Source organism: Gorilla gorilla, chromosome 22, assembly GCF_029281585.2.
Source record: "Gorilla gorilla gorilla isolate KB3781 chromosome 22, NHGRI_mGorGor1-v2.1_pri, whole genome shotgun sequence".
In the NCBI taxonomy this organism is placed as follows: Eukaryota; Metazoa; Chordata; class Mammalia; order Primates; family Hominidae; genus Gorilla; species Gorilla gorilla.
This window is the reverse complement of record NC_073246.2, coordinates 43,141,684-43,167,053: the sequence shown is the minus strand read 5'-3', so window position 1 is coordinate 43,167,053 and position 25,370 is coordinate 43,141,684. Positions and strand designations below refer to the sequence as shown.

The following is a 25,370-nucleotide window of genomic DNA, read 5'->3' as shown; positions in this document are numbered from 1 at the left end:
TGCCTGTATGAAGAAATAAGCAGGAAAACTAATCAGGGCATGTCTGCAATTCCCTCCTCTTATTTCAGGGCTTTGAATTTTTCACAGCAAGGGTGAAGGCACAATCTAGGGGTGTTGGCTTCACTCCTGTGCAAAGCGGCCCACAAAACAGCAACCACAGAAAAAGCCAATGGGATGAGAATTGGACTTCCAGACATCTCTCCGTGTGAAATGCATTCTGAGATTATGAGTTTTCAACAAGCTGAGAGCAGACGTGACAACGGGCCCTGATACAAGAGCCCCCTCCTCCCGTTCCGTGCCGTCATGTTCTTTCCAAGAGGCTGCAACTCAAATCTTCTCTAGTGAAAACAGTGCAGAAGGTTCTTCTGGCTGCTGGAGAGTCTTCCAGGACACCACGACAAGCCAACGTGGCCTCCACGTCTCTTTGGTAGAGTCCTATATTTCTCAGTATGGTGGTGACCCGGGGACCCAGGGAGCAGAGCAGATGGCTGAAACATCCACACGTAGCCTACTGTGAATACAAACGATACTTCTGCAGGAGGGGACACTTAGCACTTTTGGTGGAATTCTGTAATATAGCCAACCCACCCCAAAAGAAATGCAAAGGGAACACTGAACTTGGCACACAAGCAGGAGAGAGGGGATACTGTCTTTTAACTCTTCTCCTAATGACATCAGGTCATATAAGGCTATGTCAAGGAAATGGCTTCCACTTTTCTTTGGCAAAGGCCTCGATAAGTGACAGAAAGTAGGGACTGCCCCCCGAAATAAGGCTACCACTGCACACCTGTTACCAAAGATTAAACACCCCCAAAGGAAGAAGCACAGAGGTCAACTGCTAAACAATTTAAGCTGATTGGATGGGTATGCTTGAGGCTAACCAGTTCTGCAAAGGGAAACACACGGTTTCGAAGCACGGGGATAAGCAGATGTTACCTTGTGTCTTCTGCACATCTTGCATCTTCCTTCCCTGACAGCTGGTCAGAAATATGGGCATCAGGCCATTTCCCTGTTTGCCAACAGGGTAATAGCCAAGCTACTTCCAGAGAAGATTTGGAAAAAGAGACAACTAAGCTAGTGAAATAGAATAGTTTTTTCTCATCAAAACATGATTTATTAATTTTAAGCAAGAGTAAGCATATGTGATAGTGGCCAGCTTGGGGATAGAACTCTTCCTGGTCGATGCACAGTTCAGCACCTGTTGGGTCTTGGCTGTTGGGATGATAATTCTTTTGGGTGAGGGGAACAGCCGTGGTCAAGGCTGCCTGCACCCCCACCCAGGCACAGGACCCTGGGCAAAGTCTCAAAAGAGGTAGTGTTTTTACTTTCGCACCAACAATACAACATAAGTATTGGGTACAAAAGAGGAGATTTCCTTCCCCTCTACCTCAACGGGCAAAAGGCCTTCCATCTTCAGAAGAGGCTTGTGAGGACCATCGGTTGATGACCTCCTAGTGAATTCTGGCTCCCATTCAGAGCACAGAGAAACCCACAAAAGGGGCCTGTGGCTCTGGTTCCAGGTCTCAAGGGTACAGCTTTGTTACATCCCAAGGCCCCAGGCTGATTCTTCTGCCATCATACTGCAAGCCTTCTTGTACCACTTTGACCCAGGTTGAGGTCTGGCGGAAAATAACCTCAAAGGCGATTAATACAAAAAGCTTCCTGTAAGCTAAGAGGGATTATCAACTATATGTACTTATTTTTCCAGAGATTGAAGAGAGAAGAGAACGAGCCAAGGCTTGGTTTTGTTTTGTGTTGGTGGCACATGTAGACACTTTGGCATAACGAACCCCATAGAGCCTGCAGCCCAATCCACTCTGTTTTGGTTTAGAATGAAGTTTTTTTTTTTTTTTTTAATTATTTTTCTTGGAAGTAGGGAGGATTTGAAAGCTTGAAAATCAAGAATCAAAAGACAGTGAATCTAGAAGGCATCTGGGAGCAGAACAGAGATTGAAGACGGGTGGGCACAGGAGAAAGTGCCACCGTTGATCCCGGCTGCTGCCCTGGAAATGTGATTTTCTTAATAGCTGAGTTCATGGTTGCTTGAGGTCAGGCCTGGCTATTCATTTCCAGCGATGTCTGACCAGAGAGGACTCATCATTGACGACCTCAGGGTCACGGGGGCGACGCTGACACCGGAACGGCAGCAGCAGCAGGATGATTAAGACAAGGAGGATGGCTCCACAGACGCTCATGAGCGCATAGGACACAATCCACAAAATGGGCTCGCTCAAAGACTGAGCGGGGACACAGTTGCTGGCTACATCCTCTGTTGAGAAAGGCCCGGAAATTTCAGACACTGCAGCACCTGCAATTTCTGGGGAGACAGAAAGGGAAAATCCACAGCTGTGAAATCAGCGGTCCACCTCTCACATTGGACACAGACAGAACCCCTTGGTTTATTAAACCACAGTTAAAGTCCACTGAGGTCCCAGTGGCTTAGACAGCTCAGGAAGCAGAGTGGGGTCACAGCTCAGCGTGCCTTTGGGGGTCCAGTCCCTGCAAACTGGAACGACGGCATGTTTTAAGGTGTGTGGGTACTGAGCCTAGGTGTGGAGGGGAACTGCAGCAGGGCACGTATGGAAGCACCCTGTGCTTCATGGAAGGCCAGCGACACTGCAGTACTACACAGGTGAGAGTGCAGGTCAGCACCTGGTCGTGACAGCTGTGTGGGTTGTGCTTCCTCAGTGGAGATGAGAAAAGAGGAGAAAGAGGAGAATTTACCGCAGAAAGCTCAGTTGGACCTGCCTATGTCATGGGGAATTTTCCCTGGTGGAGTCAACCTGAGTTCACTCTCTACCATGGATTCTACAACAGATAGGGACCTCATATCAGCCTGACTCATAGTCTTAGTGGGTTGTGAGACCTCCCCGGGTCAGGCTGGCTTGAGAGACCCTCCCTGCCCAACTCGTATCCTAGGTCTCATCAACAGCCAGGAGCAGTAAGTGAATGAAACACCTAATTCATGACATCACTAGTGACAAAGAGAAACAGTTAAAATTCACCCGGTGACTTCTGCTAGAGACTCTTGAATAACTTCAAACCAAGAAGGAAGTTGAGATGATTTCTTAAAGCCGGTTTGTGAATTATCCATAGACTTCCTTTGCCTACACTAGGCTTCTCTGCCCCTTTCAGGAATATGGGATCTTAAGCTTTACTTGCAATATGGAAAAGAAATAGGCCTCATTACCCATTTTTCCTATATTTAATCACAGAAATGAATATTTTGGCACCAGAAAATAACACTGCTAAGAATTTGATTTTTCTATAACTAAAGCCTCAAGGTCTTCAGAGCTGCCAAATAATACCCTTTTTGACTGAGGAAAGAAAAAGTCAAAATAACAATGGGATAATGACCTGAAAAGAATGGTTTTAAAATCAGAGGAAAACAGGCTTGATTACTTTGCAAAGTGACTGCATTTTCTTGCTAATGTGGATTCTGTCATAATATGGCTTTCCTAAGTGCACTGAAAAAGAAAGGCAATGAACAAGAGCCTGCCAACACCGAGAACAGAGGGATGCACCCTGCAGTCAATCTACGCTCCCATTTCCTGGTTTGTAGATAATGATCTTCTTGCTGTGTCTTTACATGGTGGAAGAGACGAGGGAGCTCTCTTGGACCGTCTTTAATAATGGGCAGTAATTCCATTTACAAAGAAAAGCTCTGCCCTCATGACCTAATCACCTTCCAAAGGCCCCAACTCCAAATATCATCACCTTGGAGATTAGGTTTCTGTTGCGGGAAGTCAGGGACCCTGAACGGAGGGACTGGCTGAAGCCATGGCAGAAGAACATAAATCGTGAAGATTTCATGGACATTTATTAGTTCCTTAAATTAATACTTTTATAATTTCTTACGCCTGTCTTTACTGCAATCTCTGAACATAAATTGTGAAGGTTTCACGGACATTTATCACTTCCCCAATCAGTACTCTTGTGATTTCCTATGCTGTCTTTACTTTAATCTCTTAATCCCATCATCTTCGTAAGCTGAGAATGTATGCCACCTCAGGACCCTGTGATGATTGCGTTAACTGCACAAATTGTTTAAACAATATGAAATCTGGGCACCTTGAGAAAAGAACAGGCTAACAGCAATGTTCAGGGAACAAAGGAGATAACCATTAGGTCTGGCTGCCTGAGAGCCGGGTGGAACAGAGCCATATTTCTCTTCTTTCAAAAGCAAATAGGAGAAATATCGCTGAATTCTTTTTCTCAGCAAGGAACAGCCCTGAGAAAAAGAATGTGTTCCTAGGGGTAGATCCCTGAAATGGCCGCTCTGGGAATGTCTGTCTTTTACGGTTGCAGATAAGGGATGGAATAAGCCCCGGTCTCCCATAGCGCTCCCAGGCCTATCAGGACAAGGAAATTTCCGCCTAATAAATTTTGGTCAGACCAGTTGTCTGCTCTCAAACCCTGTCTCCTGATAAGATGTTATCAATGACAATGCGTGCCCAAAGCTTCATTAGCAATTTTAATTTCGCCCTGGTCCTGTGATCTTGCCCTGCCTCCATTTGCCTTGTAATATTTTATTACCTTGTGAAGTACGTGATCTCTGTGACCCACACCCTATTCATACACTCCCTCCCCTTTGAAAATCACTAATAAAAACTTGCTGGTTTTGCAGCTCAGGGGGCATCACGAACCTGCCGACATGTGATGTCTTCCCTGGACACCCAGCTTTAAAATTTCTCTTTTGTACTCTTTCCCTTTATTTCTCAGACCGGCTGACACTTAAGGAAATAGCAAATAACCTACGTGAAATAACGTTGAATTATCGGGGGCAGGCTCCCCCGATAGGTTTCAACATAAGAATTTTGGCAGGACATAAACATTTATTCTATAGCACTAATTATGCAAAGAAGCAGGAAAACACAGTTCATAATAGGGAGAAAAATCAATCAATCGGAACTTAGTAAGAAATGGCACAGATGATAAAATTAGCAGGCAGGATATCAAGATATTTATTATAACTGTATTCTACTCAGGATGCCAGAGAAAATGTTAAACATGTTAAACAGAGACACGGAAGATATTAAAGATCTAAATCAAATTTTTAGTGATAAAAATTATAATATGTGAGATGAAAAATATACTGGATGGTTGTAAGAGCAGATTATACACTGCAGAAAAACAGACTAATGAATTTTTAAAAAACCAAAACAATAGAAATGAAGCACAGAGAAAAAGCTGAAAAAAAAGAGAGAGAGAGAACATCAGTAAACTGTGGACAACATCAAGCTGCTAAATCATGTAATCAGAGTACTCAAAAGGAAGAAGGGATTGTGAGGCAAAAAATATTGGAAAAAACCAAAAATTTTCCAAATTTTATGAAACTATAAACCCACAGACCCAAGAAGCCCAAAGGACCCCAAACACAAGAAACACGACATAGATTATAATAGCGCACTGCTGAAAACCAGTGATAATGAGAAAATTTCCTAAAAGCAAGGAGAGCGAAAAAAGAAATATTATATACAAATGAATAATAATAAGGATTATAGATGATTTCATGTTGGAAGCAATGCAAACTAGAAGACAATAGAGTAACATCTTTAAAGTACTGGGGGGTAGAAGAAGTCCTGTCAACCGAGAACTCTATACCCAGCAATAATATCTTAAAAATGAAGAAGAAATAAAAATGTTTTCAGTCATACACAAGCTGAGAGAACTCATCACAGATTTTCACTACAGAAAGTTCTTCAAGCAGAAGAAAAAGGACATCAGAAGGAAACTTGAATCTACACAAAAGAATGATGAACACCAGAAGCGGGAACTATATAGTAGTTATAAAATCTTTACTTTTAATTTTAAATATTTACAAAGTTAATCAATTAAAGCAAAAATTATAACAATGTGCTGGGTGGCTTATAATATAGGCATAGGTAAAACGGATGACAATAGCACAAAGGACCAAAGGCAAGAAATGGAAGTCTATTGTTGTAAGGCTCTTAGACTATATGAAGTGGTAGACTGTGGTCAGTTAAAAAATTTACACTACATATCCTAAAGCAACCACTAAAATTTCACAATATAGAGTTATAGCTAATAAACTAGCCAAGGAGATACAAAGAAATAGAAAATAATCCAAAAGAAGGCAGCAAAAAAGGAAAAAAGGGAAAAAATGTAACAAATGAGACAAAAAGAAAAATAGTTTTCTTTGTTGTGTTACTGGTTAAACACAGACATATCAATCATACATTAAATATAAATAGTCTAAACCAGCATTTGGCAAACTTTTTCCGTAAAGGGCCAGATAGTAAATATGTTAAGCTTTTTAGGTTAGCTTCTTTCTGATTTTTTCAACCCTTTAAAAATGTAAAAACTATTCTTACCTCACAGGCCATACAGAAACAAGCTACATGCTGGATTCAGCCTATAGACTGTTGTTTGTGGATCTCTGGCCTAAACATCACAACTAAAAAACAGAGACTGCTAAATTAGATAAAAAGCAAGATCCAAGTATATTCTCCCTACAGGAAACTTGCTTTTAATGTAAAGACTCAAAATGTTAAAACTAAACAGATGGAAAAAAACTATCATATTAATGCTTATCAAAAGAAATCCAGAGTGGCTATATTATTAGACAGAATAGATACAGATCAAAAAAAGTACTAGAAGTAAATATAGTAGTTTCATAATGATAAACTGTTTCCTTCATAAATAGGACATAAAAATCCTAATGTTTTTGTACCTAATAACAGTGTTTCAAAATACATAAAACAAGATTGATGAAAATGCAAAGAGAAATAGACAAATCCACAAATATAGTCAGAGATTCCAATATCCCTTTCTCAATAATAGAGCAAGTAGACAGAAAATAAGTTATGATATAGAATACCTAAACAACACTATCAACTAACTTGATCTAACTATTATAAACTAATCCACCCATAATAGCAGAATATACATTGTTTTCAAGAGCACAAGAAATATTTACTGTGATAGACTATATTCTGGATGATGAAACAAGTTTCAATAAATTTCAAAAGATTCAATTCATAAAAACTATATTCCCTGCCCACACTGAGGTTAAATTAGAATAACAGAAAGCTTCTGGAAAAATCCCTAATTATTTGGAAACTAAATAACACATTTGTGGCCAGGTGTGGTGGTGGCTCATGCCTATAATCCCAGCACTTTAGGCGACTGTGGTAGGAGGATCACTTGAGGCCAGGAGATGGAGGCTGCAATGAACTATGCTCACACTACTGTACTCTAGTCTGGTGACAGAGCAAGACCCCATCTCCATTATATATATATAAAATCTTTGTGTCCTGGGGTTAGGCGAAAAATTTCTTAGCTATAGTACCCAAAAGCACAATTTGTAAAAGGAAAAAAAAATGGATTTTATCAAAATTAAGTAAGAACTTCTCCTCTTTAATAGAAAATATTAACAGACTAAAAAGACTTGGCAAAAATATTTGCAAGCCAAATTTCTGATAAAGGACTTGTATTCTTCATATATAAATAACTCTGAGGACTCAATGAGAAAACAAACAACCCTATACAAAAATGGGCAAGAACATTTGAAAAGACATTTCATTTAAAAAGATGCATGGATGGCAAAAAAGCACATGAAAAGATATTCAGGATTATTAGTCATTAGGGAAATGCAAATTAAAGCCACAATGAGACCGCTAAATATTAATACCTATTAAAATGAAAATACTGACCATACCAAATGTTGGTGAGGATGTTTAACAACTGGAACTTTCATACACTGTTGGCAGGAATGTGACATGATACAGCCAACTTTGAAAATGAGTTTGGCAGCTTTTTAAGAAGTGAAACATACATGTTATGTAACTCAACGATTCTACTCCTAGGTGTTTATCCAGGAGAAATAAAAAACGATATATATGTCCAAGGACTTGCATGCTATTGTTGATAGCAGCTTTACTTATAATTGCCAAAAAACCCAAAACTTGGCAACAATCCAAAAGTTCATCAACAGGTGTATGGGGATAAAGAAACTATAATGCCTAATTGATCTGCAATAAAAATGAACTTCTGAACATGAAACATTATAGATGAACCTCAAAATAATTTTATTGTGTGAAAGCAGTCAGACAAAATGGAATACATACTGTATGATTGCATTTATATAAAATTCTAACAAATACAAACTAGTCTACAGTGACAGAAGGCAGGTCAGTGGTTTCCTGGGAATGGGACGGGGTCCACAGGACCTGGGAGGCAGGGAAAACAGCTCAATGCATATGATCACTACCTTGTTTGTGGTGATGGTTTCAAGGTGCGCACACATATAACACTTATCAAACTGTATCCTTTCAACATGAACTGTTTATTTTACACCAATTATATCCCAACAAAGCTGTTTCAAAAAGTCAAAAGAATAAGATAGTCAAAGCATGTCAAAGAATAGCACATCTGTTATAATCTCACTGAGATTAGGAAAGAAAAACCGAGGCTGGGCTCGGTGGCTCATGCCTGTAATCCCAGCACTTTGGGAGGCCGAGGCAGGTAGATCACCTGAGGTCAGGAGTTCAAGACCAGCTTGACCAACATGGAGAAACCCCATCTCTACTAAAAATACAAAATTAGCCAGGCATGGTGGCACACGCCTGTAATCCCAGCTACTCGGGAGGCTGAGGCAGGAGAATCCCTTGAACCCGGGAGGCAGAGATTGCAGTAAACTGAGATCATGCCATTGCAATCAAGCCTGGGCAAAAAGAGCAAAGCTCCATCTCAAAAAAAAAGAAAAGAGAAGAGAAGAGAAGAAAAAAGAAAAAACAAACCAACCTCAGTCATGCTGACTACATGGACATTGATTTAGTACTGTTCTTCCAGTTGAATGCCTGAGTTCATACCCATTTTTTCATATGTGCTTTGTGTGCTGTGTATAATAAAAATGCAAAAAAACCCAATAAAATTAATTTTCTTCAATGTAGATGTATTACTTCTTATTTTTTTGAGATAGGGCCTGGGTATGTTGCCCAAGCTGGAATGCAGCGGCTATTTATAGGCATGATAGTAGCACACTGCAGCCTCAAACTCCTGAGCTCAAGCCATCCTCCCACCACCTCAGCCTCCCAAGTAGACATGTATCACTTTTATAATTAAAAGAGTCATGGATTTTGTTTTTAAGTTTTTGAAAAACAGCGCCAGTTTAAGATGGTCAGACATAAAGCATTATCTGGGAACAACTGTATTCTCATATTTGCTAACTAGCTGCTCAGGATTAGACGAAAGCTGATTTAAAATTCCTTCTGGGGGCTTTTTCCCGGAATGCCATTCACTGCACGGTCTCTGCATTTATTACTTACGTTACTAATTCTATGGTTTTAAAGCAGATTCTAATGTTTTATACTGGATTGATTTATGAGAGGCCATTGTATGCAGTGGGTGAGAGCATGAACCTGGGGCCAGACTTCTGGGGTTCCAATCCTAGCTCCCACATACAAGCTGTGTGATCTGGGCCAAGTTACTTAACTTCTTTGCCCTCCAGTTTTGTCATCTATAAAATGAAGGTAGTAACAGCCCCTACCAGTCAGTCTTGTAAGAACAATCAAGTTAATAGATGTTAAGCACTTAGTACAGTCCTGGGCTAAGATCGGTGCTACGTAAGTGTCCACTGTTACTAAACTGTTATTTTTAACTCTTTCATCAATGTCTCGAGTTACAATTTTAATTGTGTATTTTCTCTGAAAGGTCAGGATCTGGTTGATAATGAGTGCCTGTGGAAGATCTATAATTTTACCAAGGATAAAAATTATAATGGTCAGGTCTTTTTCCCTATAGCATACAAAATAATGAGAACTGTCCCGCCACACTGATTATCTGGTACTGAGATGCTTTCTGAGTAGGCATGGTTTACTTAGAAGAACATTCTGGAGTTTCAGGATAGGGGTTCTGGACCCAGAGCCAGATTTTTTTTCTGCAACCATGTGAAAGCTACAGAAAATCTGGGGCCCTCAGTGTTCTCTTCTGTAAAATGAGGAAACAGAGCGGCCTGATCTACACCTTTGGGGTCCCCTGGCTTTGGTATCTTTTGATTGTAGTCTAAGTAGACGGCAGAGGAGTATCTCTGAAACTCTGCTCTTAACGGCTAACTTTGCTATTTTTAAACATGAGCATGTACCAGATGATCCACTTTCAACCTGCAGCAAGAAAAATTCACAGTCAAATGGCTGCCATAATCCATCATGTGCCTCAAGTTGTACAAGCTGAGATCTATACAGCTCTTGGGTGCTAAATGTCTCAATCTATAAAAAGAGATGGGTGGTATTTCATAAGCTTTGGATACATTAAAATAACAGAGAGTTGTCAATTTTAACACTCTATTATTTTCGTAGCCGTAGGACACTTGGCCCAGCAACACAGAGGCGGTTGAAAGTGCTCCAGTCCCTAGTATCCGTGTCAGATATGAGACGGTGGCCCGAGCCATAACACACCCTGACCTCCAGCCAATCTGACTGCAGTAATGATTCTCAGCAGGGGTGGGAGTGGGCTGAGGAGAGGCAGGGGAAGCATAAGAGAAGCATCTGGGGAACTTTTTCCAAAATACCCATCACCTTCCCACCCACCGCCATCCTGCTGTGCCTTGGCTGGAAAAGGGCATGAGGATGTTGACCAGGTGTATTTTGAAAAAGTGTCCCAGGAGATTCTAATCAAGGAGCTCCCACTCACTGCTCCCCCCACCCCAACCCTTAGGCTAAGTGTCATCGGACAAACACAAATGACCATGAACACACACACACACACACACACACACACACTGTGAGAGAAGGGCAGCTTCCAAAGATGTGGGGTCCTCAAACAGTGACTGGTGTGAAGGTAGAACCTCTTCCTGCTGCAACAAAGAGGAATGAGGATAAAATATAACTTTTTAACTCTATAGCTGAGTCCAGAAGTAAGAGACATTCCTCAACCAGAAATGGGCCCTAGGGCTGGGGTTCCCATGACCAGGAGGGGTGAGAGACTTGACCCTGGGCACCAAGGAGGTGGGCACTGGGGTCAAGATGCCTGTGCAAGCCTTGCCCATTGGTGAAAGGAGCCGGGAAATTCTACCAACAAGGAAGCCTGGCTCAGCTCAGGGGCTAAGAGGTTGGGGGAGGAGGGCAAGAAACTCTCCCATGAGAAATGGAGCCCCTAAACCTCCACCTCAAACCTGGCTGGCATCTAAATTCGCACAACCTGGTATACAAATCCCAAGATTCTCATGGTCTGCGGACACTCAGCAGAAACATATGCAAAATTGCTTTATAGCAACACTTTACAGCCCAAGGCACACTGCACTCTCTTGGAAGAAAAAGTGTGCTCCCTCTAAATATAAGCTCACAACAAAAAATTGCAAAGCAAATGAGAAAAAAGTCTACTATGAGAGAGCAGCCAGCAGACACAAAAACAAGATGAACTCCCCATCGGTGATGGAAAAATAGAACAACGTGCACAAGATTATACCATAGCTGTGTTTAAAGTGACTAAAAACCCATTAAAATACAATTTTTTTTAAAACTAAACAAGCTGGCTCAAAAGTTCATAAAAGAAAAGAAAAATTAAGAAAGAAGAGTTGGAAATTCTGAAAAAAGAATAATGAAAAGGAACTAATACTATAAGATATATCAATGGAATAGTACAGAAAATCCAGAAACAGATATACATCTCCCAAATATTTACTAGAATTTGGTATGCAGTAATTTTAGGATTTAAAGTAAAAAAAAGATAAATTATTTGATAAATGTTATAACAATGGGGTAGCTATCCTAGAGGAAAGAAGTTTAATCCACACATTCTATGCCAAGTTAAATCAAACATGAAAGTACTTGAATAAGTCACAAAACACTTTTAGTGAGGAAAGCCATTTAAAAGGTAACAGTAGTCCCAAGACCCTTAAAGCAAAATAACAAACTATTTAAATATACAAAGTAAACATTTTTTACACTAAAACATGTCATAAGCAAAGTTTTAAAAATGTACAATTGAGACAGAAATTATAGGTTCTTTTTCCTCCAAGCATATGATTAATTACTCCATTACATAAAGAGTTCCTACAAATTAATACAAAAAAAGAATCCAACAGAAAACAATGGGCGAAGATATGAGTGGGTAGTTCATAGAAAAGGACAAACAGTGACCTTAGTCATTGAAAAGAAACTCAATCTCACTCATAGAAAGTGACACAAATTAAAACTACACAGAGATCATCATTTCTCACCTGTCAGATGACCAAAATTTCCAAGTAGGTTATCATCTACATTACAAGAGAAGGTATGGCCAGGTATCAATGAGTATAAGCTCTATGGAAGGTAACGAAGTGATATTCATTAAAATTACAAATGTGTATACCTTTTAACTCAGCAATTCTAATAATTTAACCTAGATGTATACTTTCATATATGCAAATGATATATATAAATGATGTTCACTGCAGTATTATTTGTAACAACAAAAGACTTAAAACAACCTAAATGCCTATCAATAATGAACTGGTTAAATAAATTAGATGCACCCATATAATAGACTATGAGGCTTGAAAAAAAAAAAAAGGAAGGACTTTAGGCATTAGTATGATTACCTCTGAGGGAGTGGGACTATGTGCTATATCGTACCTTCTAAATATTACCTAGCCTTTTAAATTAAATAAAAACTAAAAAGAAGATAAAGAAAATCCAAGTCACAATAAAATTTTACACAACACTATAGAAAAGTTAACTGGCATATTTATTTATTTATTTAGAGTCATAGTCTTGCTCTGTCTCCCAAGCTGGAGTGCAGTGACATGATCATGGCTCTCTGCAGCCTTGACCTCCTGGCCTCAAGTGATCTTCCTGCCTCAACCTCTTGTGTAGCTGGAACCATAGGTATGCTCCACCATGCTTGGCTAACCTTTTGATTTTTTGTAGACAGGGTATTACTTTGTTGTTGATATGGTTTGGCACTGTGTCCCCATCCAAATCTCATGTTGAATTTGGATCCCAAGTGTTGGAGATGGGGCCTGGTGGGAGGTGACTGGATCATGGGGGTGGTTTCTAATGGTTTACTACCACCCCCCAGTATTGTCTCATGATAGAGTTCTCACAAGATATGGTTGTCTGAAAGTGTGGAGCACCTTCCCCTTTCTCTCTCTCTCCCCTGCTCTGGCCATGTGAAGACCGTGCCTGCTTCCCTTTCTTCTTCTACCACAATTGTAAGTTTCCTGAGGCCTCCCAAGAAGCAGAAGTCTGTATAACCTGCAGAACCATGAGCCGATTAAACCTCTTTTCTTAATCAATTACCCAGTCCCAGGTATGTCTTTATAGCAGCATGGGAATGAACTAACACAGTTGCCCAGGCTGGTCTTGAACTTCTGGACTCAAGCGATCCTCCTGCCTTGGCCTCCTAAAGTTCTGGGATTACAGGTACGAGCCACTGTGCCCGGCTATGGTATATTTGGAAAAGTATGAGATACAATTTCTAGAAATGAAAAATATAGTCATCGAAATGAAAAACTCAAAAGAAAAAAAAAAGACCCCCAAACCAAAGACAATTAAAGAATCCAAAAACAATAAAAATAATAAAAAGTAAAAGTATTTTAAAAAACTCAATGAATATGTTAAATAGTAGATTGAACATAGCTGAACAGAGAATTAGGCCAATATAAAATGTATCTGAAGAAATTACACAGAATGCAGCAAAGATAGAAAGGAAAACATAAATGAAGGGTCAAGGGACCTGAAATAAATAATGAGAAATCTCATTACTTGAAATGAGAGAACCAGAAGAAGAGACTAGAAAGATTGTGCATGAGGCAACAGTGGAAGAGTTAACAGCTAGGAATTCTCTAAGATTGACGACAAAAGTCATGAGTTGTCAGATTCAGAGAGTGTAAAGGGTATAGCACGATGGGAAAATACCCTATACCTAGACACATCATGGTGAAACTTCAGAACACTGGAAATTTAAAGTAAAAGCAGTCTTACCGGTAACTAAGGAGAAGCAACAGATTACCCTTAAAGGTACAACAGTTAAGACCAACTAGGGTCTTTTCTTCAGCAATCATCACAGCCAGAGGACAATGAAACTGAATCTTCAAAACACTAAGGGAACACAGGCAATCTAGAATTCCATGTATAGCTAAATTGTGATTCGGAATTGAGGCAAAATAAAATTTACCTTTCACAGTCTTTTATAAAAGACATCCAAAAGCACACTCTTCAGCAGAAAGAAAATTGCTGTGCAGTGTTCCACAGAATGGCAAGTCAACAATTGTTTATCTGTTTTCCTTCGGTTGACTTTTGGGATGTTTCTATTTTGATAAAAGTGATGGTTTTATGTATTTATGTAACTACTAAAGTATGTATTACTTAAGTTATTTTATGTGTAAAGCTGTTATGAACCTTCTGGTTAAGTCTCAGCACACTTACATACTCATTTCTCCTTTGCATACACCTAAGAGTGACAACTGCTGGATTCTAGAGTAGGCATATGCTTAATGTTGAATGTTGATTATAGAGTAGGCATATGTTTAATGTGGAAATTGTCAAAAAGCTTTTCCATTCATACTGAATACTTTTCAGAAACTGGAAATCCCTAAATTTAGGACTGAGAAGGAAATTCCACAAACCTATCCTATGCATAATGCTCCATGGTACGAAATGAGAAATATTTTCTTTAAAGTAACAAAAAAGACAAAAAAGTCCATTATCACCATTTGTATTCAATATTGTCTCAGAGGGCATCACAAAAAATATAAATAAAAGATATAACAACTACAAGTGATTTAAAATATATTATTTGCAGATTATATGGCTGTTTTAATAGAAAATTCAAACGACTCTAAAAACCATTTCTAGAAAGGAGAACTTAGCAATGTGGCTGGATAGAAGATTAATATATAATATATAAAAATTGCATACCGATATTCCCAACAACTCACAAGAAATGCGATGTAAAATAATCTCATTTGTGGTAAGAACTAAGAGGTACATAGGAATAAGTCTATGTGTGAATCTTTTTGGACAAAATTACAAAATACTGCAGTAGGACATAAAAGAAGACCTAAATAAATGAAAAGATCTGGTACCTTCATAGGGGAAACTTGATATGGTAAAGATTTGGTTTCTTCTCAAGTTAATTCTGTAAGTTCAATGCAGTTCTAATAGAAATCCCAACAGGGTTTTTCAGGGATCTCGACAAGCTGAATAAAAGGGCAAAAGTAGCCAAGAGAACTCTGAGGAAGAATAAGAAGGGTCAAGTCCCTGCCAGATATTGTCCTATAACTAAAAAAATAAATAAATAAAACTATATAGCTTAGCCGAGGGATAGACAACTTGACCAGTGGAATGGAACAGAATGCTCAGAAGTAGGCTCAGGCATAAATGGGGACTTGGTACATGACAAAGATGCTATTAAAATTCATTAGATACCTTGCAAAAAAAGATTTAACTCAAGTCTAATTAAGCCTCTAGACTTAAGTTCAAGGAAATATGATGCAAAATCAACGCAGTATATATCATTAGGGAACAGATAAAACTGAATATGATATATTCTACAAGAGAACTGGCCTTCCAAAACAAAATAAAAAGCAAAACAGCTAATGAAAACATTCTGGGGACACCTGGGGAAATCTGCATGTGGTCTACATAGTCATGATATTTAGCAAATATTATTAATTTTTTAGGTGTGATTATGGTATTGTGGTTATATAGGAGAATGTCCTTATTTTTAGAATGCATAATGAAATATTTAGGGGTGAAAGTCATGATATCTGCAACTTATTTGCAAATGGCTCAGCAAAAACTACATACTCACCTATACACACATACTGGTATATGGCAAAATGTTAAAAGTTACTAAATCTAGATGGTTGATATGCAGAACAGCATGGTATTATTTTTAGTCTTTTCTGTATATAAATTTTTTAAATAAAAAAATTGGAAAAATCAGAGGGGAAAACATTATATATTCAATAAGGATGCTGAGAAAATGGAACATCCTTATAAAAATTAATTTCCTAATTCACATTTTGGAAGAAAATAAGAAAAAAGTATACAGTATCTTTAGAAGAAAAAAATCCCTATTTTCTTGGATTAAAGAAGTATTTCTTAAATAAGGCACAGGGCATAATTCATGAGAGAAATGCTGGTAAATTTGATTTCACTAAATTAAAGATATATATAAATATAAGGCACCAAAACAAAGTAAAAAGTCAGGGAGACTAGATAGTATAACTCAGAAAAACTAATACCTCAGAAATATAAGGAACTCATGTCTATCAGTAAAAAGTATGGGTAGAAAAATGTGTGCACTATATTAGTAGAAAAATTCACCCTCAGAGAAGAAGCTCAAACATCCCAAAAACATATCCAAAGTTGTCTGATCTTGAAAGTAATCAACTAAAATGTGACACTATTGCACATACATGGATTAGCAAAACACAAAGACAAAACAAATACAGTCATGCTTTTAGGGAATGGAAATTCTCATATAATGCTGATGTTTCAGCTCCTTTAAAGACAAATTTGACTGTAGCCAATAACACCGAAGAGTTGCATAATAAATCATTTAGAAATTCCATTCCTAGATGATCTCATTCACCTACACAAAGATGTTCACTGCAGTACTGTTTATAATTGCCAATACAGAAATAATCCAAATGTTAATTAAGATAAAAATGGGTAATCTGGGTACATTCATAAAGTGAGATAGTATGCAGTCAAAACAAATAACCTAGGGCTCATATCAATATGGAAAATCTATCAAATGTAATGTCAAACAATAAAGTCGAGTTGACAGAGGATACACACTACCACAGCATTCCTATAAATTTAAAAATAAAAAAAAATAAACCAAACAAACAAATCAACCAACCTAGGTTTTGTGATAAGTATACGGTAGGATGTTTCCGAGATGACTGCGGATGACTCCTGGCATTTACCTGTGTCGTCCCCTCTCACATCATATCAGGGTCATTCTGTGCGACCAACGGAGTGGGGCAGCTGTGAGAACATGCTGCTTCCAAGATGAGGTGATGAAAACCTGGGGTTTCTATCCTGGGTGCCCCATCATGCTCTCTTGGATCACTTGCTCAGGGCTGACCAGAGGACATCAGGCAGTCCTGGAGTGAGGTCCAAACGGTGAGGGAAGCAGGGCTCCCGCCACCACAGCAGTGAGCTTGGAACCAGCTCCTACAATGGACTGCAGACAGCTGCAGCCTCATGAGCAATGGTGGGCCAGAGACACCCGGCTAAGTCCCTCATCAACTCCTGGCCCTAAGAAACTCCACAAGATGGCCAGACATGGTGGCTCACGCCTGTAATCCCAGCACTTTGGAACACCAAGGTGGGAGGATCACTTGAGCCCAGGGGTTCAAGACCAGCCTGGGCAATGCAGCAAAACCCCATCTCTACACAAAATACCAAAAATTTTCTGGGCATGGTGACACATGCTATAGTCCCAGGTACTTGGGAGGCTGAGGTGGGAGGATTGCTTGAGCCTGGGAGGTGAAGGCTGCACTGAGCCAACATCATGCCACTGCACTCAAGCCTGGTAAGAGAGTGAGACCCTGTCTTTTAAAAACAAAACAAAACAAAGACAGGCTGGGTATGGTGGCATATGCTTGTAAACCTAGCACTTTGGGAGGCCACGGCGGGGCGGGGGGGTCAATCACTTGAGCCTAGGAGTTGGAGACCAGCCTGGGCAACATGGCAAAACCCCCTCTAGAGAAAATACAAAAAATTATCTAGGGCAGTGGTGCACACCTGTAGTCCCACCTACTCAGGAGGTTGAGGTCAGAGGATCACCTGAACCAGGGAGGTTGAGGCTAAAGTGAGCCCTGATCATGCCACTGCACTCTACTCTAGCCTGAGTGACAGAGCAAGACCCTGTCTAAAAATAAAAACTAAAATAAAAAAATAAAAAAAAGAAAACAAAAGAAAGAAAGAAACTGCCGAAGGTGATAGAGAGTTGTGACATTTGGGGGTAAGTTGTTACATAGCAATAGATAATTAATAGAAGGTGCTCATGCCCATCTAGTAAAATTATAAATGTCTAGTAATTCAGATAAGAATATACACTAATCTCAGGATAATGAGTAATGCTGGGGAAGGGGGTGGGGTGAAACTTTAGCTATACTTGGTTTTTTATTTCTAAGACAAATTTTTAAAGAAAATATGACAAAATATTAAATCTAGATATTCCATAAATGCACACATAGTATATGATTTTCTGTAACTTAAGGTTTTTTTGTTACTTAAACATTTTATAATGAAAAATAAACACATAAAAAAAAAGAAAGGCAGCATAGCTATTCCATTTATTAGGGTTCTATCGAGCACTGTCCAGGACCTTTAATTGCAGCCCTGAGGAAAGTAATTACTTTAATGGCGAAACAATCCACATGGAAGAGGGGACATATATCAGTGTATTTTCCCATGGCTGGTAAAATCTAACATTTAAATACCAAAACCTCAAGTACATTTTTAAAGAAGGAACAAAAGGTGTATATAAGAGCATCTAGCAAATAACTCACAGTGAAATTCAGGGAAAAAAAAGTTGCCCTGCCTAGAGACGCCTAATATTACACCATTTCCAACAGTAATTCACTTAGAAAACAAACGGTTATTAGATTCTGCAGTATTAAGTGGACCCTCTAACAGCTGTTGCCATAGTAGCCTCTACTTTAATGATATTTAATGAGAGAACAGAAATTGTGGGCAAAATTGCCTAAGTTCTTAGATTCCCTTGGTTAAAAAGAAGTAAAATAGTCACAGTTAGGAAATTCAGTGATATTTCAGTCCCACCTGCTGCCACAGAGAAAGGTCTCACTCAGTGATAACTGAACAGGCTAAAAGAGTTATTGCACATGCATAAGGTAAACATTTACACATAGCAAAGATAAAAAACATGACAATGGGAAGGGTTCCAAGTCTGCTCACAAATGCAAAGCGAAATACGTCGGCACGGATATTTACGAAGACATGTCATGATGTGTCATATACATACACTGGGTTGGATGATTTTATTTATACAGAATATGAATTGGCCTAATAGTCCACATGTAATCTTTCCTTTTAATATTTCTGTTCTCTAAATTGTTACTTTACTTTTCTGAAAGGCCACTCTGCTAAAGCCAGCTAATGAAGCATCCTTTATCTGCTCTACTTACCAGGAGTCCTGTTTTAAGACCCTGTTTTAGGTATTAAAAAATAGCAACTGAAATCTCTCCCTCCTGGAATAATTCAGCTGTGATCACTTGGCATTTTGCCTGTGCACCTCATCCTGGCAGCTCTTCACCTGGGTTGAGATCAGAGTGAAGGTCTGAGTTGAGGCTCCCAGGATGGCCCAGCACTCTCACCTGTCCTCCAACAGCGTCTCATATCCATCAAATTCCTACAAAACCCCCTTTCCTTCAACCACATGGTGATCTTGTATTTCCCTATCGATTCCCAAATTTTGTTCTATTCTACCCCATTGTCATCCATTCTTTTTTGACCTCACACTTAATTTTTCTCTCCTTTCACATATCACCAGCACAACTTTGGAATTCCATTCTGCTCCTGACTTCAAATCCAATGTACCATTTTTTTTTTTCAGTCTCTTGACATCTTGTTTTGAAAGGCTGCAGTTCTCCTGACCACTTTTCTGATTCAGGCTCTTCCTCCACTTGTCTCCAGCAATTCAATCTCATGCCCACTTCTGTGATTTGCCTCTGCCTTGCAGGCTTGGACTCTCAGTCAGAAATACCTAATCCTCCCATTAAGCCGTGTGCGGTGTGAGCACTCCGTTTCAAGCAAACCGTGAAATCTGAAGACATTTTCAAGCTTATGGGGTTTATCTATCCTCTTGACTTTCTCCTGCTCTCCTGGTTTCTCTGAAGACCTGCCAACCCTCCAGCTAGACTGCAGAGTCATGCTGCGGGCCGCCCTCACACATCTTTCAAAGGAGTCCCACAAGAAACAGGGGCTCCTTGGCCTCATTATATTAGGATTTCAAGAAATCGCAACGATAGGTGTTCATTTCCTATTTCAAAATGAGGACAGCCTTATGGACAAATAAATGTACACAGCTTATGTGTGAAATTTCTTCCTTACTCATTTTGCTTTAACTGTTGAAAAATTGCAATTCAACTCCAAGGTTTCACGGCATATTTTTACTCCTAGTGACTATCAGGACTCACACTCAGTAAGCATTTCCCATGTGCCAAGCACTGAAGTTTCACATGGATGATGTCATTTAATTCTCTCAGCAACCCCATGACCCATTTTATTGAGAAGATTTTGATCACTGGTGATAGGAATGAGTGAAACAATTCAATGGTAATTGAGTTGCCATCAAGAATTGCTTCCAAGTCAGTACATTTACATAAAGGACTCTTGTCGGGGATCCCTGTTCGATGCCAGAATCGCTCACCTGCACAGGGGCTCGCTGCGAAGCCCACTCTCTTCTGGGCTCTGTCGAAGATGACGTAGAAGCCCTCCATCACCGTGGCACCGATCACCAGCGCATTTGTGGATGGGGAAATGCCGAATCGGTAACATTCATAATTCAGGCCGGCCCCCATCATGGGCTGAATGTAAAGCTGTTTGTCGGAGAGGAGAGAGCAAACAAACAAGAAAAAGCACAAATCAGGCAGTATCACAAAATTGCTGAGGTCACACGCATGCTCAGGACCCTCCCAGGTGCTGGGGGGAATCACAGGAGAAGAAAGATGATCTCACTCTGCCATCCAGGAGGAGAGAAGATCAAAAGCATGGTGATCAATATTATTGATCAGTGACAGCGCAGGTGACCCATATGCACCACCTGGAGTTACACACAGGTGCACACACCCAGAAGACATCTGTCCAACTGTCTGCTGATGAAGAGTCAAACTATGTAAAATATTTTGAAGGGATTTATTCTGAGCCAAGTATGAGTGACCATGGCCCATGAGACAGCCTCAGGAGGTCCTGAGAACTTGTGCCCGAGGTGGTTAGGGCACAGCCTGGTTTTATACAATTTTGAGAGACATGAGACATCAATCAAATACTTTTAAGATGTCCATTGGTTTGGTTCAGAAAGGCAGGACAAGTCAAAGTGGGGCTTCCAGGCTAGAGGTAAATTAAAAATTTTCTGGTTGATAATTGGTTAAGTTTATCTAACCTGGGATCCATAGAAAGGAAATGTTTGGATTAAGAGACCAAAGTTTTATTGTGCAGAGGAAGCTTTTAGTTAGCAGGCTGTGAAGAAAAGAGGTTGTGAAATATGTCTTACAGAATTTAAAAGGGTGCCTTCATATATACCATGGAATACTATGCAGCCATAAAAAAGGATGAGTTTATGTCCTTTGCAGGGACATGGATAAAACTGAAAACCATCATTCTCAGCAAACTATCACAAGAACAGAAAACCAAACACCACATGTTCTCACTCATAAGTGGGAGTTGAACAATGAGAACGCATGGACATACGGAGGGGAACATCACACACCAGGACCTGTCAGGGGGTAGAGGGCTAGGGGAGGGATAACATTAGGAGAAATACCTAATGCAGGTGACGGGTTGATGGGCACAACAAATCACCATGCCACCTGTATACCTATGTAACAAACCTGCACATTCTGCACATGTACCCCAGAACTTAAAGTATATATGTATTAAACAACAACAACAACAACAACAACAACAACAAAAAGGTTGCCTGACTCTTAGTTGATTATCTTCTAGATCTGGAAAGAATAAAAAAAGGGAAAAGGGGATTCTCTATACAATGTAGATTTTTCTCACAAGAGACAACTCTGCAGGGCAATTTCAAAATATGAAAAGGAAATATATTTGGGGTTAAAATATTTTCATTTCTTTCCTTATTTGTTATGTGATGTTATGCCAGAGCTAGGCTGGAAAGCAGGCCATGTTATACAAGGTTAAATAAAACCCTTCTGGTGAAACTTTATGGTGTGTAGAGCGGACTCCCCAGGCCCCTTAGGTAGGAATTTTGGGCAAGAGAATTAAAAAAAAAGTCAGAGTTTAGTCCTTATGTCCATCTGGCCATCTGGCTATCTGCCCAGCGGTTATCTGCTGAGGACTTCTCATGGCTCAGATGCTGCTCTCTGCACCAGCACTACAATGGTGAATGACACACAGTCCCTGCTCCCTCGAGGCTTCCAATCTAGGGAGGACCAGGCAGTAACCATAGGGCGGGAAGTGCCCCCACAGACACCCTCTATGGGTACTGCTGACCACTAATCACTTCGTCCGTGTGGATGCTTTCTTCACTTGGACTCTAAGAGGGCTTCATTCTTCTTCTCCCTAACTCCCTGGCTGCTCCTTCTCAGGCACTGTATTGGATTTCCTTCATCTTCCTCCCCTGCAAGCATTGGAGCACTCTCAGGCTCTGGCCTCCTCTCAATCTTCCCTCCTTGGGTGACCCATCTGGCCCCACCCCATGGCCCTAGATCACCCCGTGATCTAGCCTGAGACTCCCAACTCCTCCTCTCCAGCCCAGACCTGGGCCACCATTGTCACATGCTTGTGTCCGCCTGCCTGCCCACCTCTCAATCGGCATTTCCTGTGTAACCTGTAAAACCTGAATGCTGGCTGCTCCCCCCAAATCAGACCTCTCCCACAGTTCTCTGTCTCAGTAAATTCATGATTCACCCAGTTACTCAGGCCCTATAGTGCTGGGCCAGTCCTTTTCTCTCTTAGCCTGCATGGAGACTGTAACCAGACCCTTGTGAGCCTTCCTGTGAAACCGAAGCAGAATCAAATCACTCCCTCGCCCAACTCAGGCCAAGTCCTCACTGTCCTTGTCCCTTGGGATCCACTGCAATGGCTCCTAGCTGGCCCAGAGCCCATCATGCGCCCCTCGGGCAGACAGAGTTTTAAAAGTAGGCAGCCTGATGGAGGCAGGACAATTTCCTCAGTGAAAAGAGGAAGAAGTAATCAACATCAGAGAGAAGACAGCATCTGTGGGTCAGAAGTTCTGCTGTTCAGGAGGGCCAGTTCCCACAGGTGCTGTGCAGTGTTAAATGAAGATGAGTCGGCCATTGATATCCCTGGAGCCAAGAGTATGTGGGGAAATGGGTCAAACCTGAACACAATCAGTGAGCAAATCAATATCCTATCAGCAGTAACAATTTCTTGGCTTTTGAATAGCAAATAATTCAAATGCAGGCAATTAGAGAGTACAGCAGTTGAGTATGACAAAATGCCACCTGTTTGGAGAAAAGCAAGAGTGCAAAATGAGTAAGAAAACAAAACTTCCTGTGAGTAATGATTAGCCTTAAAGGGCAGAGACAGGAAGAAAGACTTGGATGAAACAGGCAGACACACTAATACACAGAGTCCTGGGCCTTCTGGCTGTAGGGGGTTTGAGGGACTGTGAGGGGTGATTTTGGAGGGAGCAGAAAAGACTGAGAGGAGACCAGCAGGGAGGGGCTGCCATGTGACCACACTGAAGAGCAGGTCAAGTAGGGACAAAGTAGAAGCTGTGAAGAAACCTTAGAGCTCCCCTGTGGGCTGGCAGCTGCTGTTTTTTAACAGGCCACATAGGATTCAGCCCATGGGCTTTTGGAAAATAGTGTTGGGTATAGACAAAGTTTAAAGTAATTGCTTTTGACTTGACTCTTTTCTGCAGGAGCAATCGTTTGCCCACTTATTAGGGCTCATGTTTGAGAGGTCCCAGGTAGGGCCCCATCCTAAAACTCTGAGGATAGAACCCTGGCGGTTTCCCTTGGTGTTAGAAAGGCTGCTGGGCAGAGCCTTTCTGCTGGGAAACATGGAGCGTGTGGGGTCTCACCAGGTGATCTTTCCCAGCTTCCTATTGGAGTCCCCTCCCAGAAAGGGAATGGAAAGCAAGTGGAATGTGATGCTGAGTAAGAAATCAGGAAAACAGCAGGCAAAGTGGATTTTTAAAAATAAAAAATCTGAACATGTCAAAGACAACCAAAAAATATCTACCATTATAAGTGAAAGCAATAATGAATTCTTATGCAGAGATGTGCAAATGAGATGAAATGCTCCCAAACCCCTCTCATTCTGCTCCTGAGCTTGCCCAGTGCTGGGTCCTAAAAGCTATTGAGGAAGCCAAGCAAGCCTTCCCGGCTGTGACCCGCCTGGACTGAGGTTTCCCCCTAATGCCTGCCTTCTCCTCCTGCTTCTTACGAGTCCTTGGTGCCTGACATTTATTCAGCAGTGCACACCTGGGTCCTCAAGCTGGGTTTTGACATTATTACACACCACACTGATGAAATAATGTCCACATTTTGCCGCTCTACTAGCCAAAATGTAATCATCAAGAGCACATGATTTTTTTTTTTTTTTGAGATGGAGTCTCACACTGTCGTCCAGGCTGGAGTGCAGTGCCACGATCTCAGTTCACTGCAACCTCTGCCTCCCAGGTTCAAGTGATTCTCCTGCCTCAGCCTCCCAGGTAGCTGGGATTACAGATGCCTGCCACCAAGCCCAGCTAATTTTTTTGTATTTTTAGTAGAGACTGGGTTTCACTGTGTTGCCCAGGCTGGTCTCGAACTCCTGACCTCGTGATTCACCCTCCTCAGCCTCCCAAAGTGCTGGGATTACAGGCATGAGCCACTGTGCCCGGCCAAGAGCACATGATTTTAAAGATGATTTAAAGATGCTGAAAACATAGCATTGTAATATCATTCAGTGCAGTGCCATTCATCCAAGGATACTGCATTCTTCTGAAAATGTCTTTGGTAGGTATTATTGTTTCTCCTTTATAGTTAAAGAGACACAGGCAGGGCTAAATGCTTTGCTCAAAGTTACGGCATGAGGGAAGGGCAGTGCTGAGCATGTAACTCAAGCCTCTCCTGAGAGCATGGTATCTCCTGTCAGCCTGAATTTCTCCTGAAGCTTTCAATCCTTTCCCCAAGATCTCTCCTTTTCTGGAGAGCACATCCCCACAACGTAAAGATGAAAATGGGAAAAGGCAGTAGTACCATTTACTTTTTTTCTCCTGAAATTACGCCTCCTTCCTTGTCCCTGCAGTCCAATTCCCTTTATCTCAAATTCATCAATTGCAACAAAGACGCATTGATGTGTCCATTCCACATACAGTTCTGATGTACTTTCCCTCCACTGCCTGGTGGCGTTGGGGAAGGAAGGACAATCTTTTACCCCCACAGTTCTCACCTTCAAGGAATTTATAATTAATTGAAAACGAAATAGAAGTTAAGAAAACAGAAGTCAAATGAAAAAGGCAACAGCATAAAACGTACCCTAAAGATAAGATTCCATGCCAGATGAGCAGACCAGAAAATATGCGTGCTGAGTGGGAGGTGCAACCTCACAAATGGGTTATTCTGCTCGGCATAGTTTCAACAAAAGCTGGGTTGTTTGAGTTGAGTCTTAAAGGATGGGAAGAATCTGGATATACAGGCGGAGTAAGGGAGGGAGGGCATTTCAGGCAGGGGGGTTGGTGGAACA

The 25,370-nt window shown here is 40.7% G+C and overlaps 1 protein-coding gene across 2 annotated transcripts in view; it reads right to left on the bottom strand.

Moving 5' to 3' along the window:
* Positions 1–1,088: 1,088 nt before the first annotated feature.
* BACE2 (beta-secretase 2) overlaps positions 1,089–25,370 on the bottom strand; it is a 109,245-nt gene continuing 84,963 nt past the window's right edge. The window contains exons 8-9 of one of the 2 annotated variants that reach the window (XM_019017820.4): positions 20,356–20,524; positions 1,089–2,317 (exon numbers count right to left, since the gene is read on the bottom strand). In XM_019017820.4, the coding sequence (XP_018873365.3) occupies positions 2,064–2,317; positions 20,356–20,524 (423 nt within the window). In that variant the 3' untranslated portion in view covers positions 1,089–2,063. The remainder of the gene's footprint in view (positions 2,318–20,355; positions 20,525–25,370) is intronic. The other variant, XM_031005165.3, reaches the window with a different exon arrangement.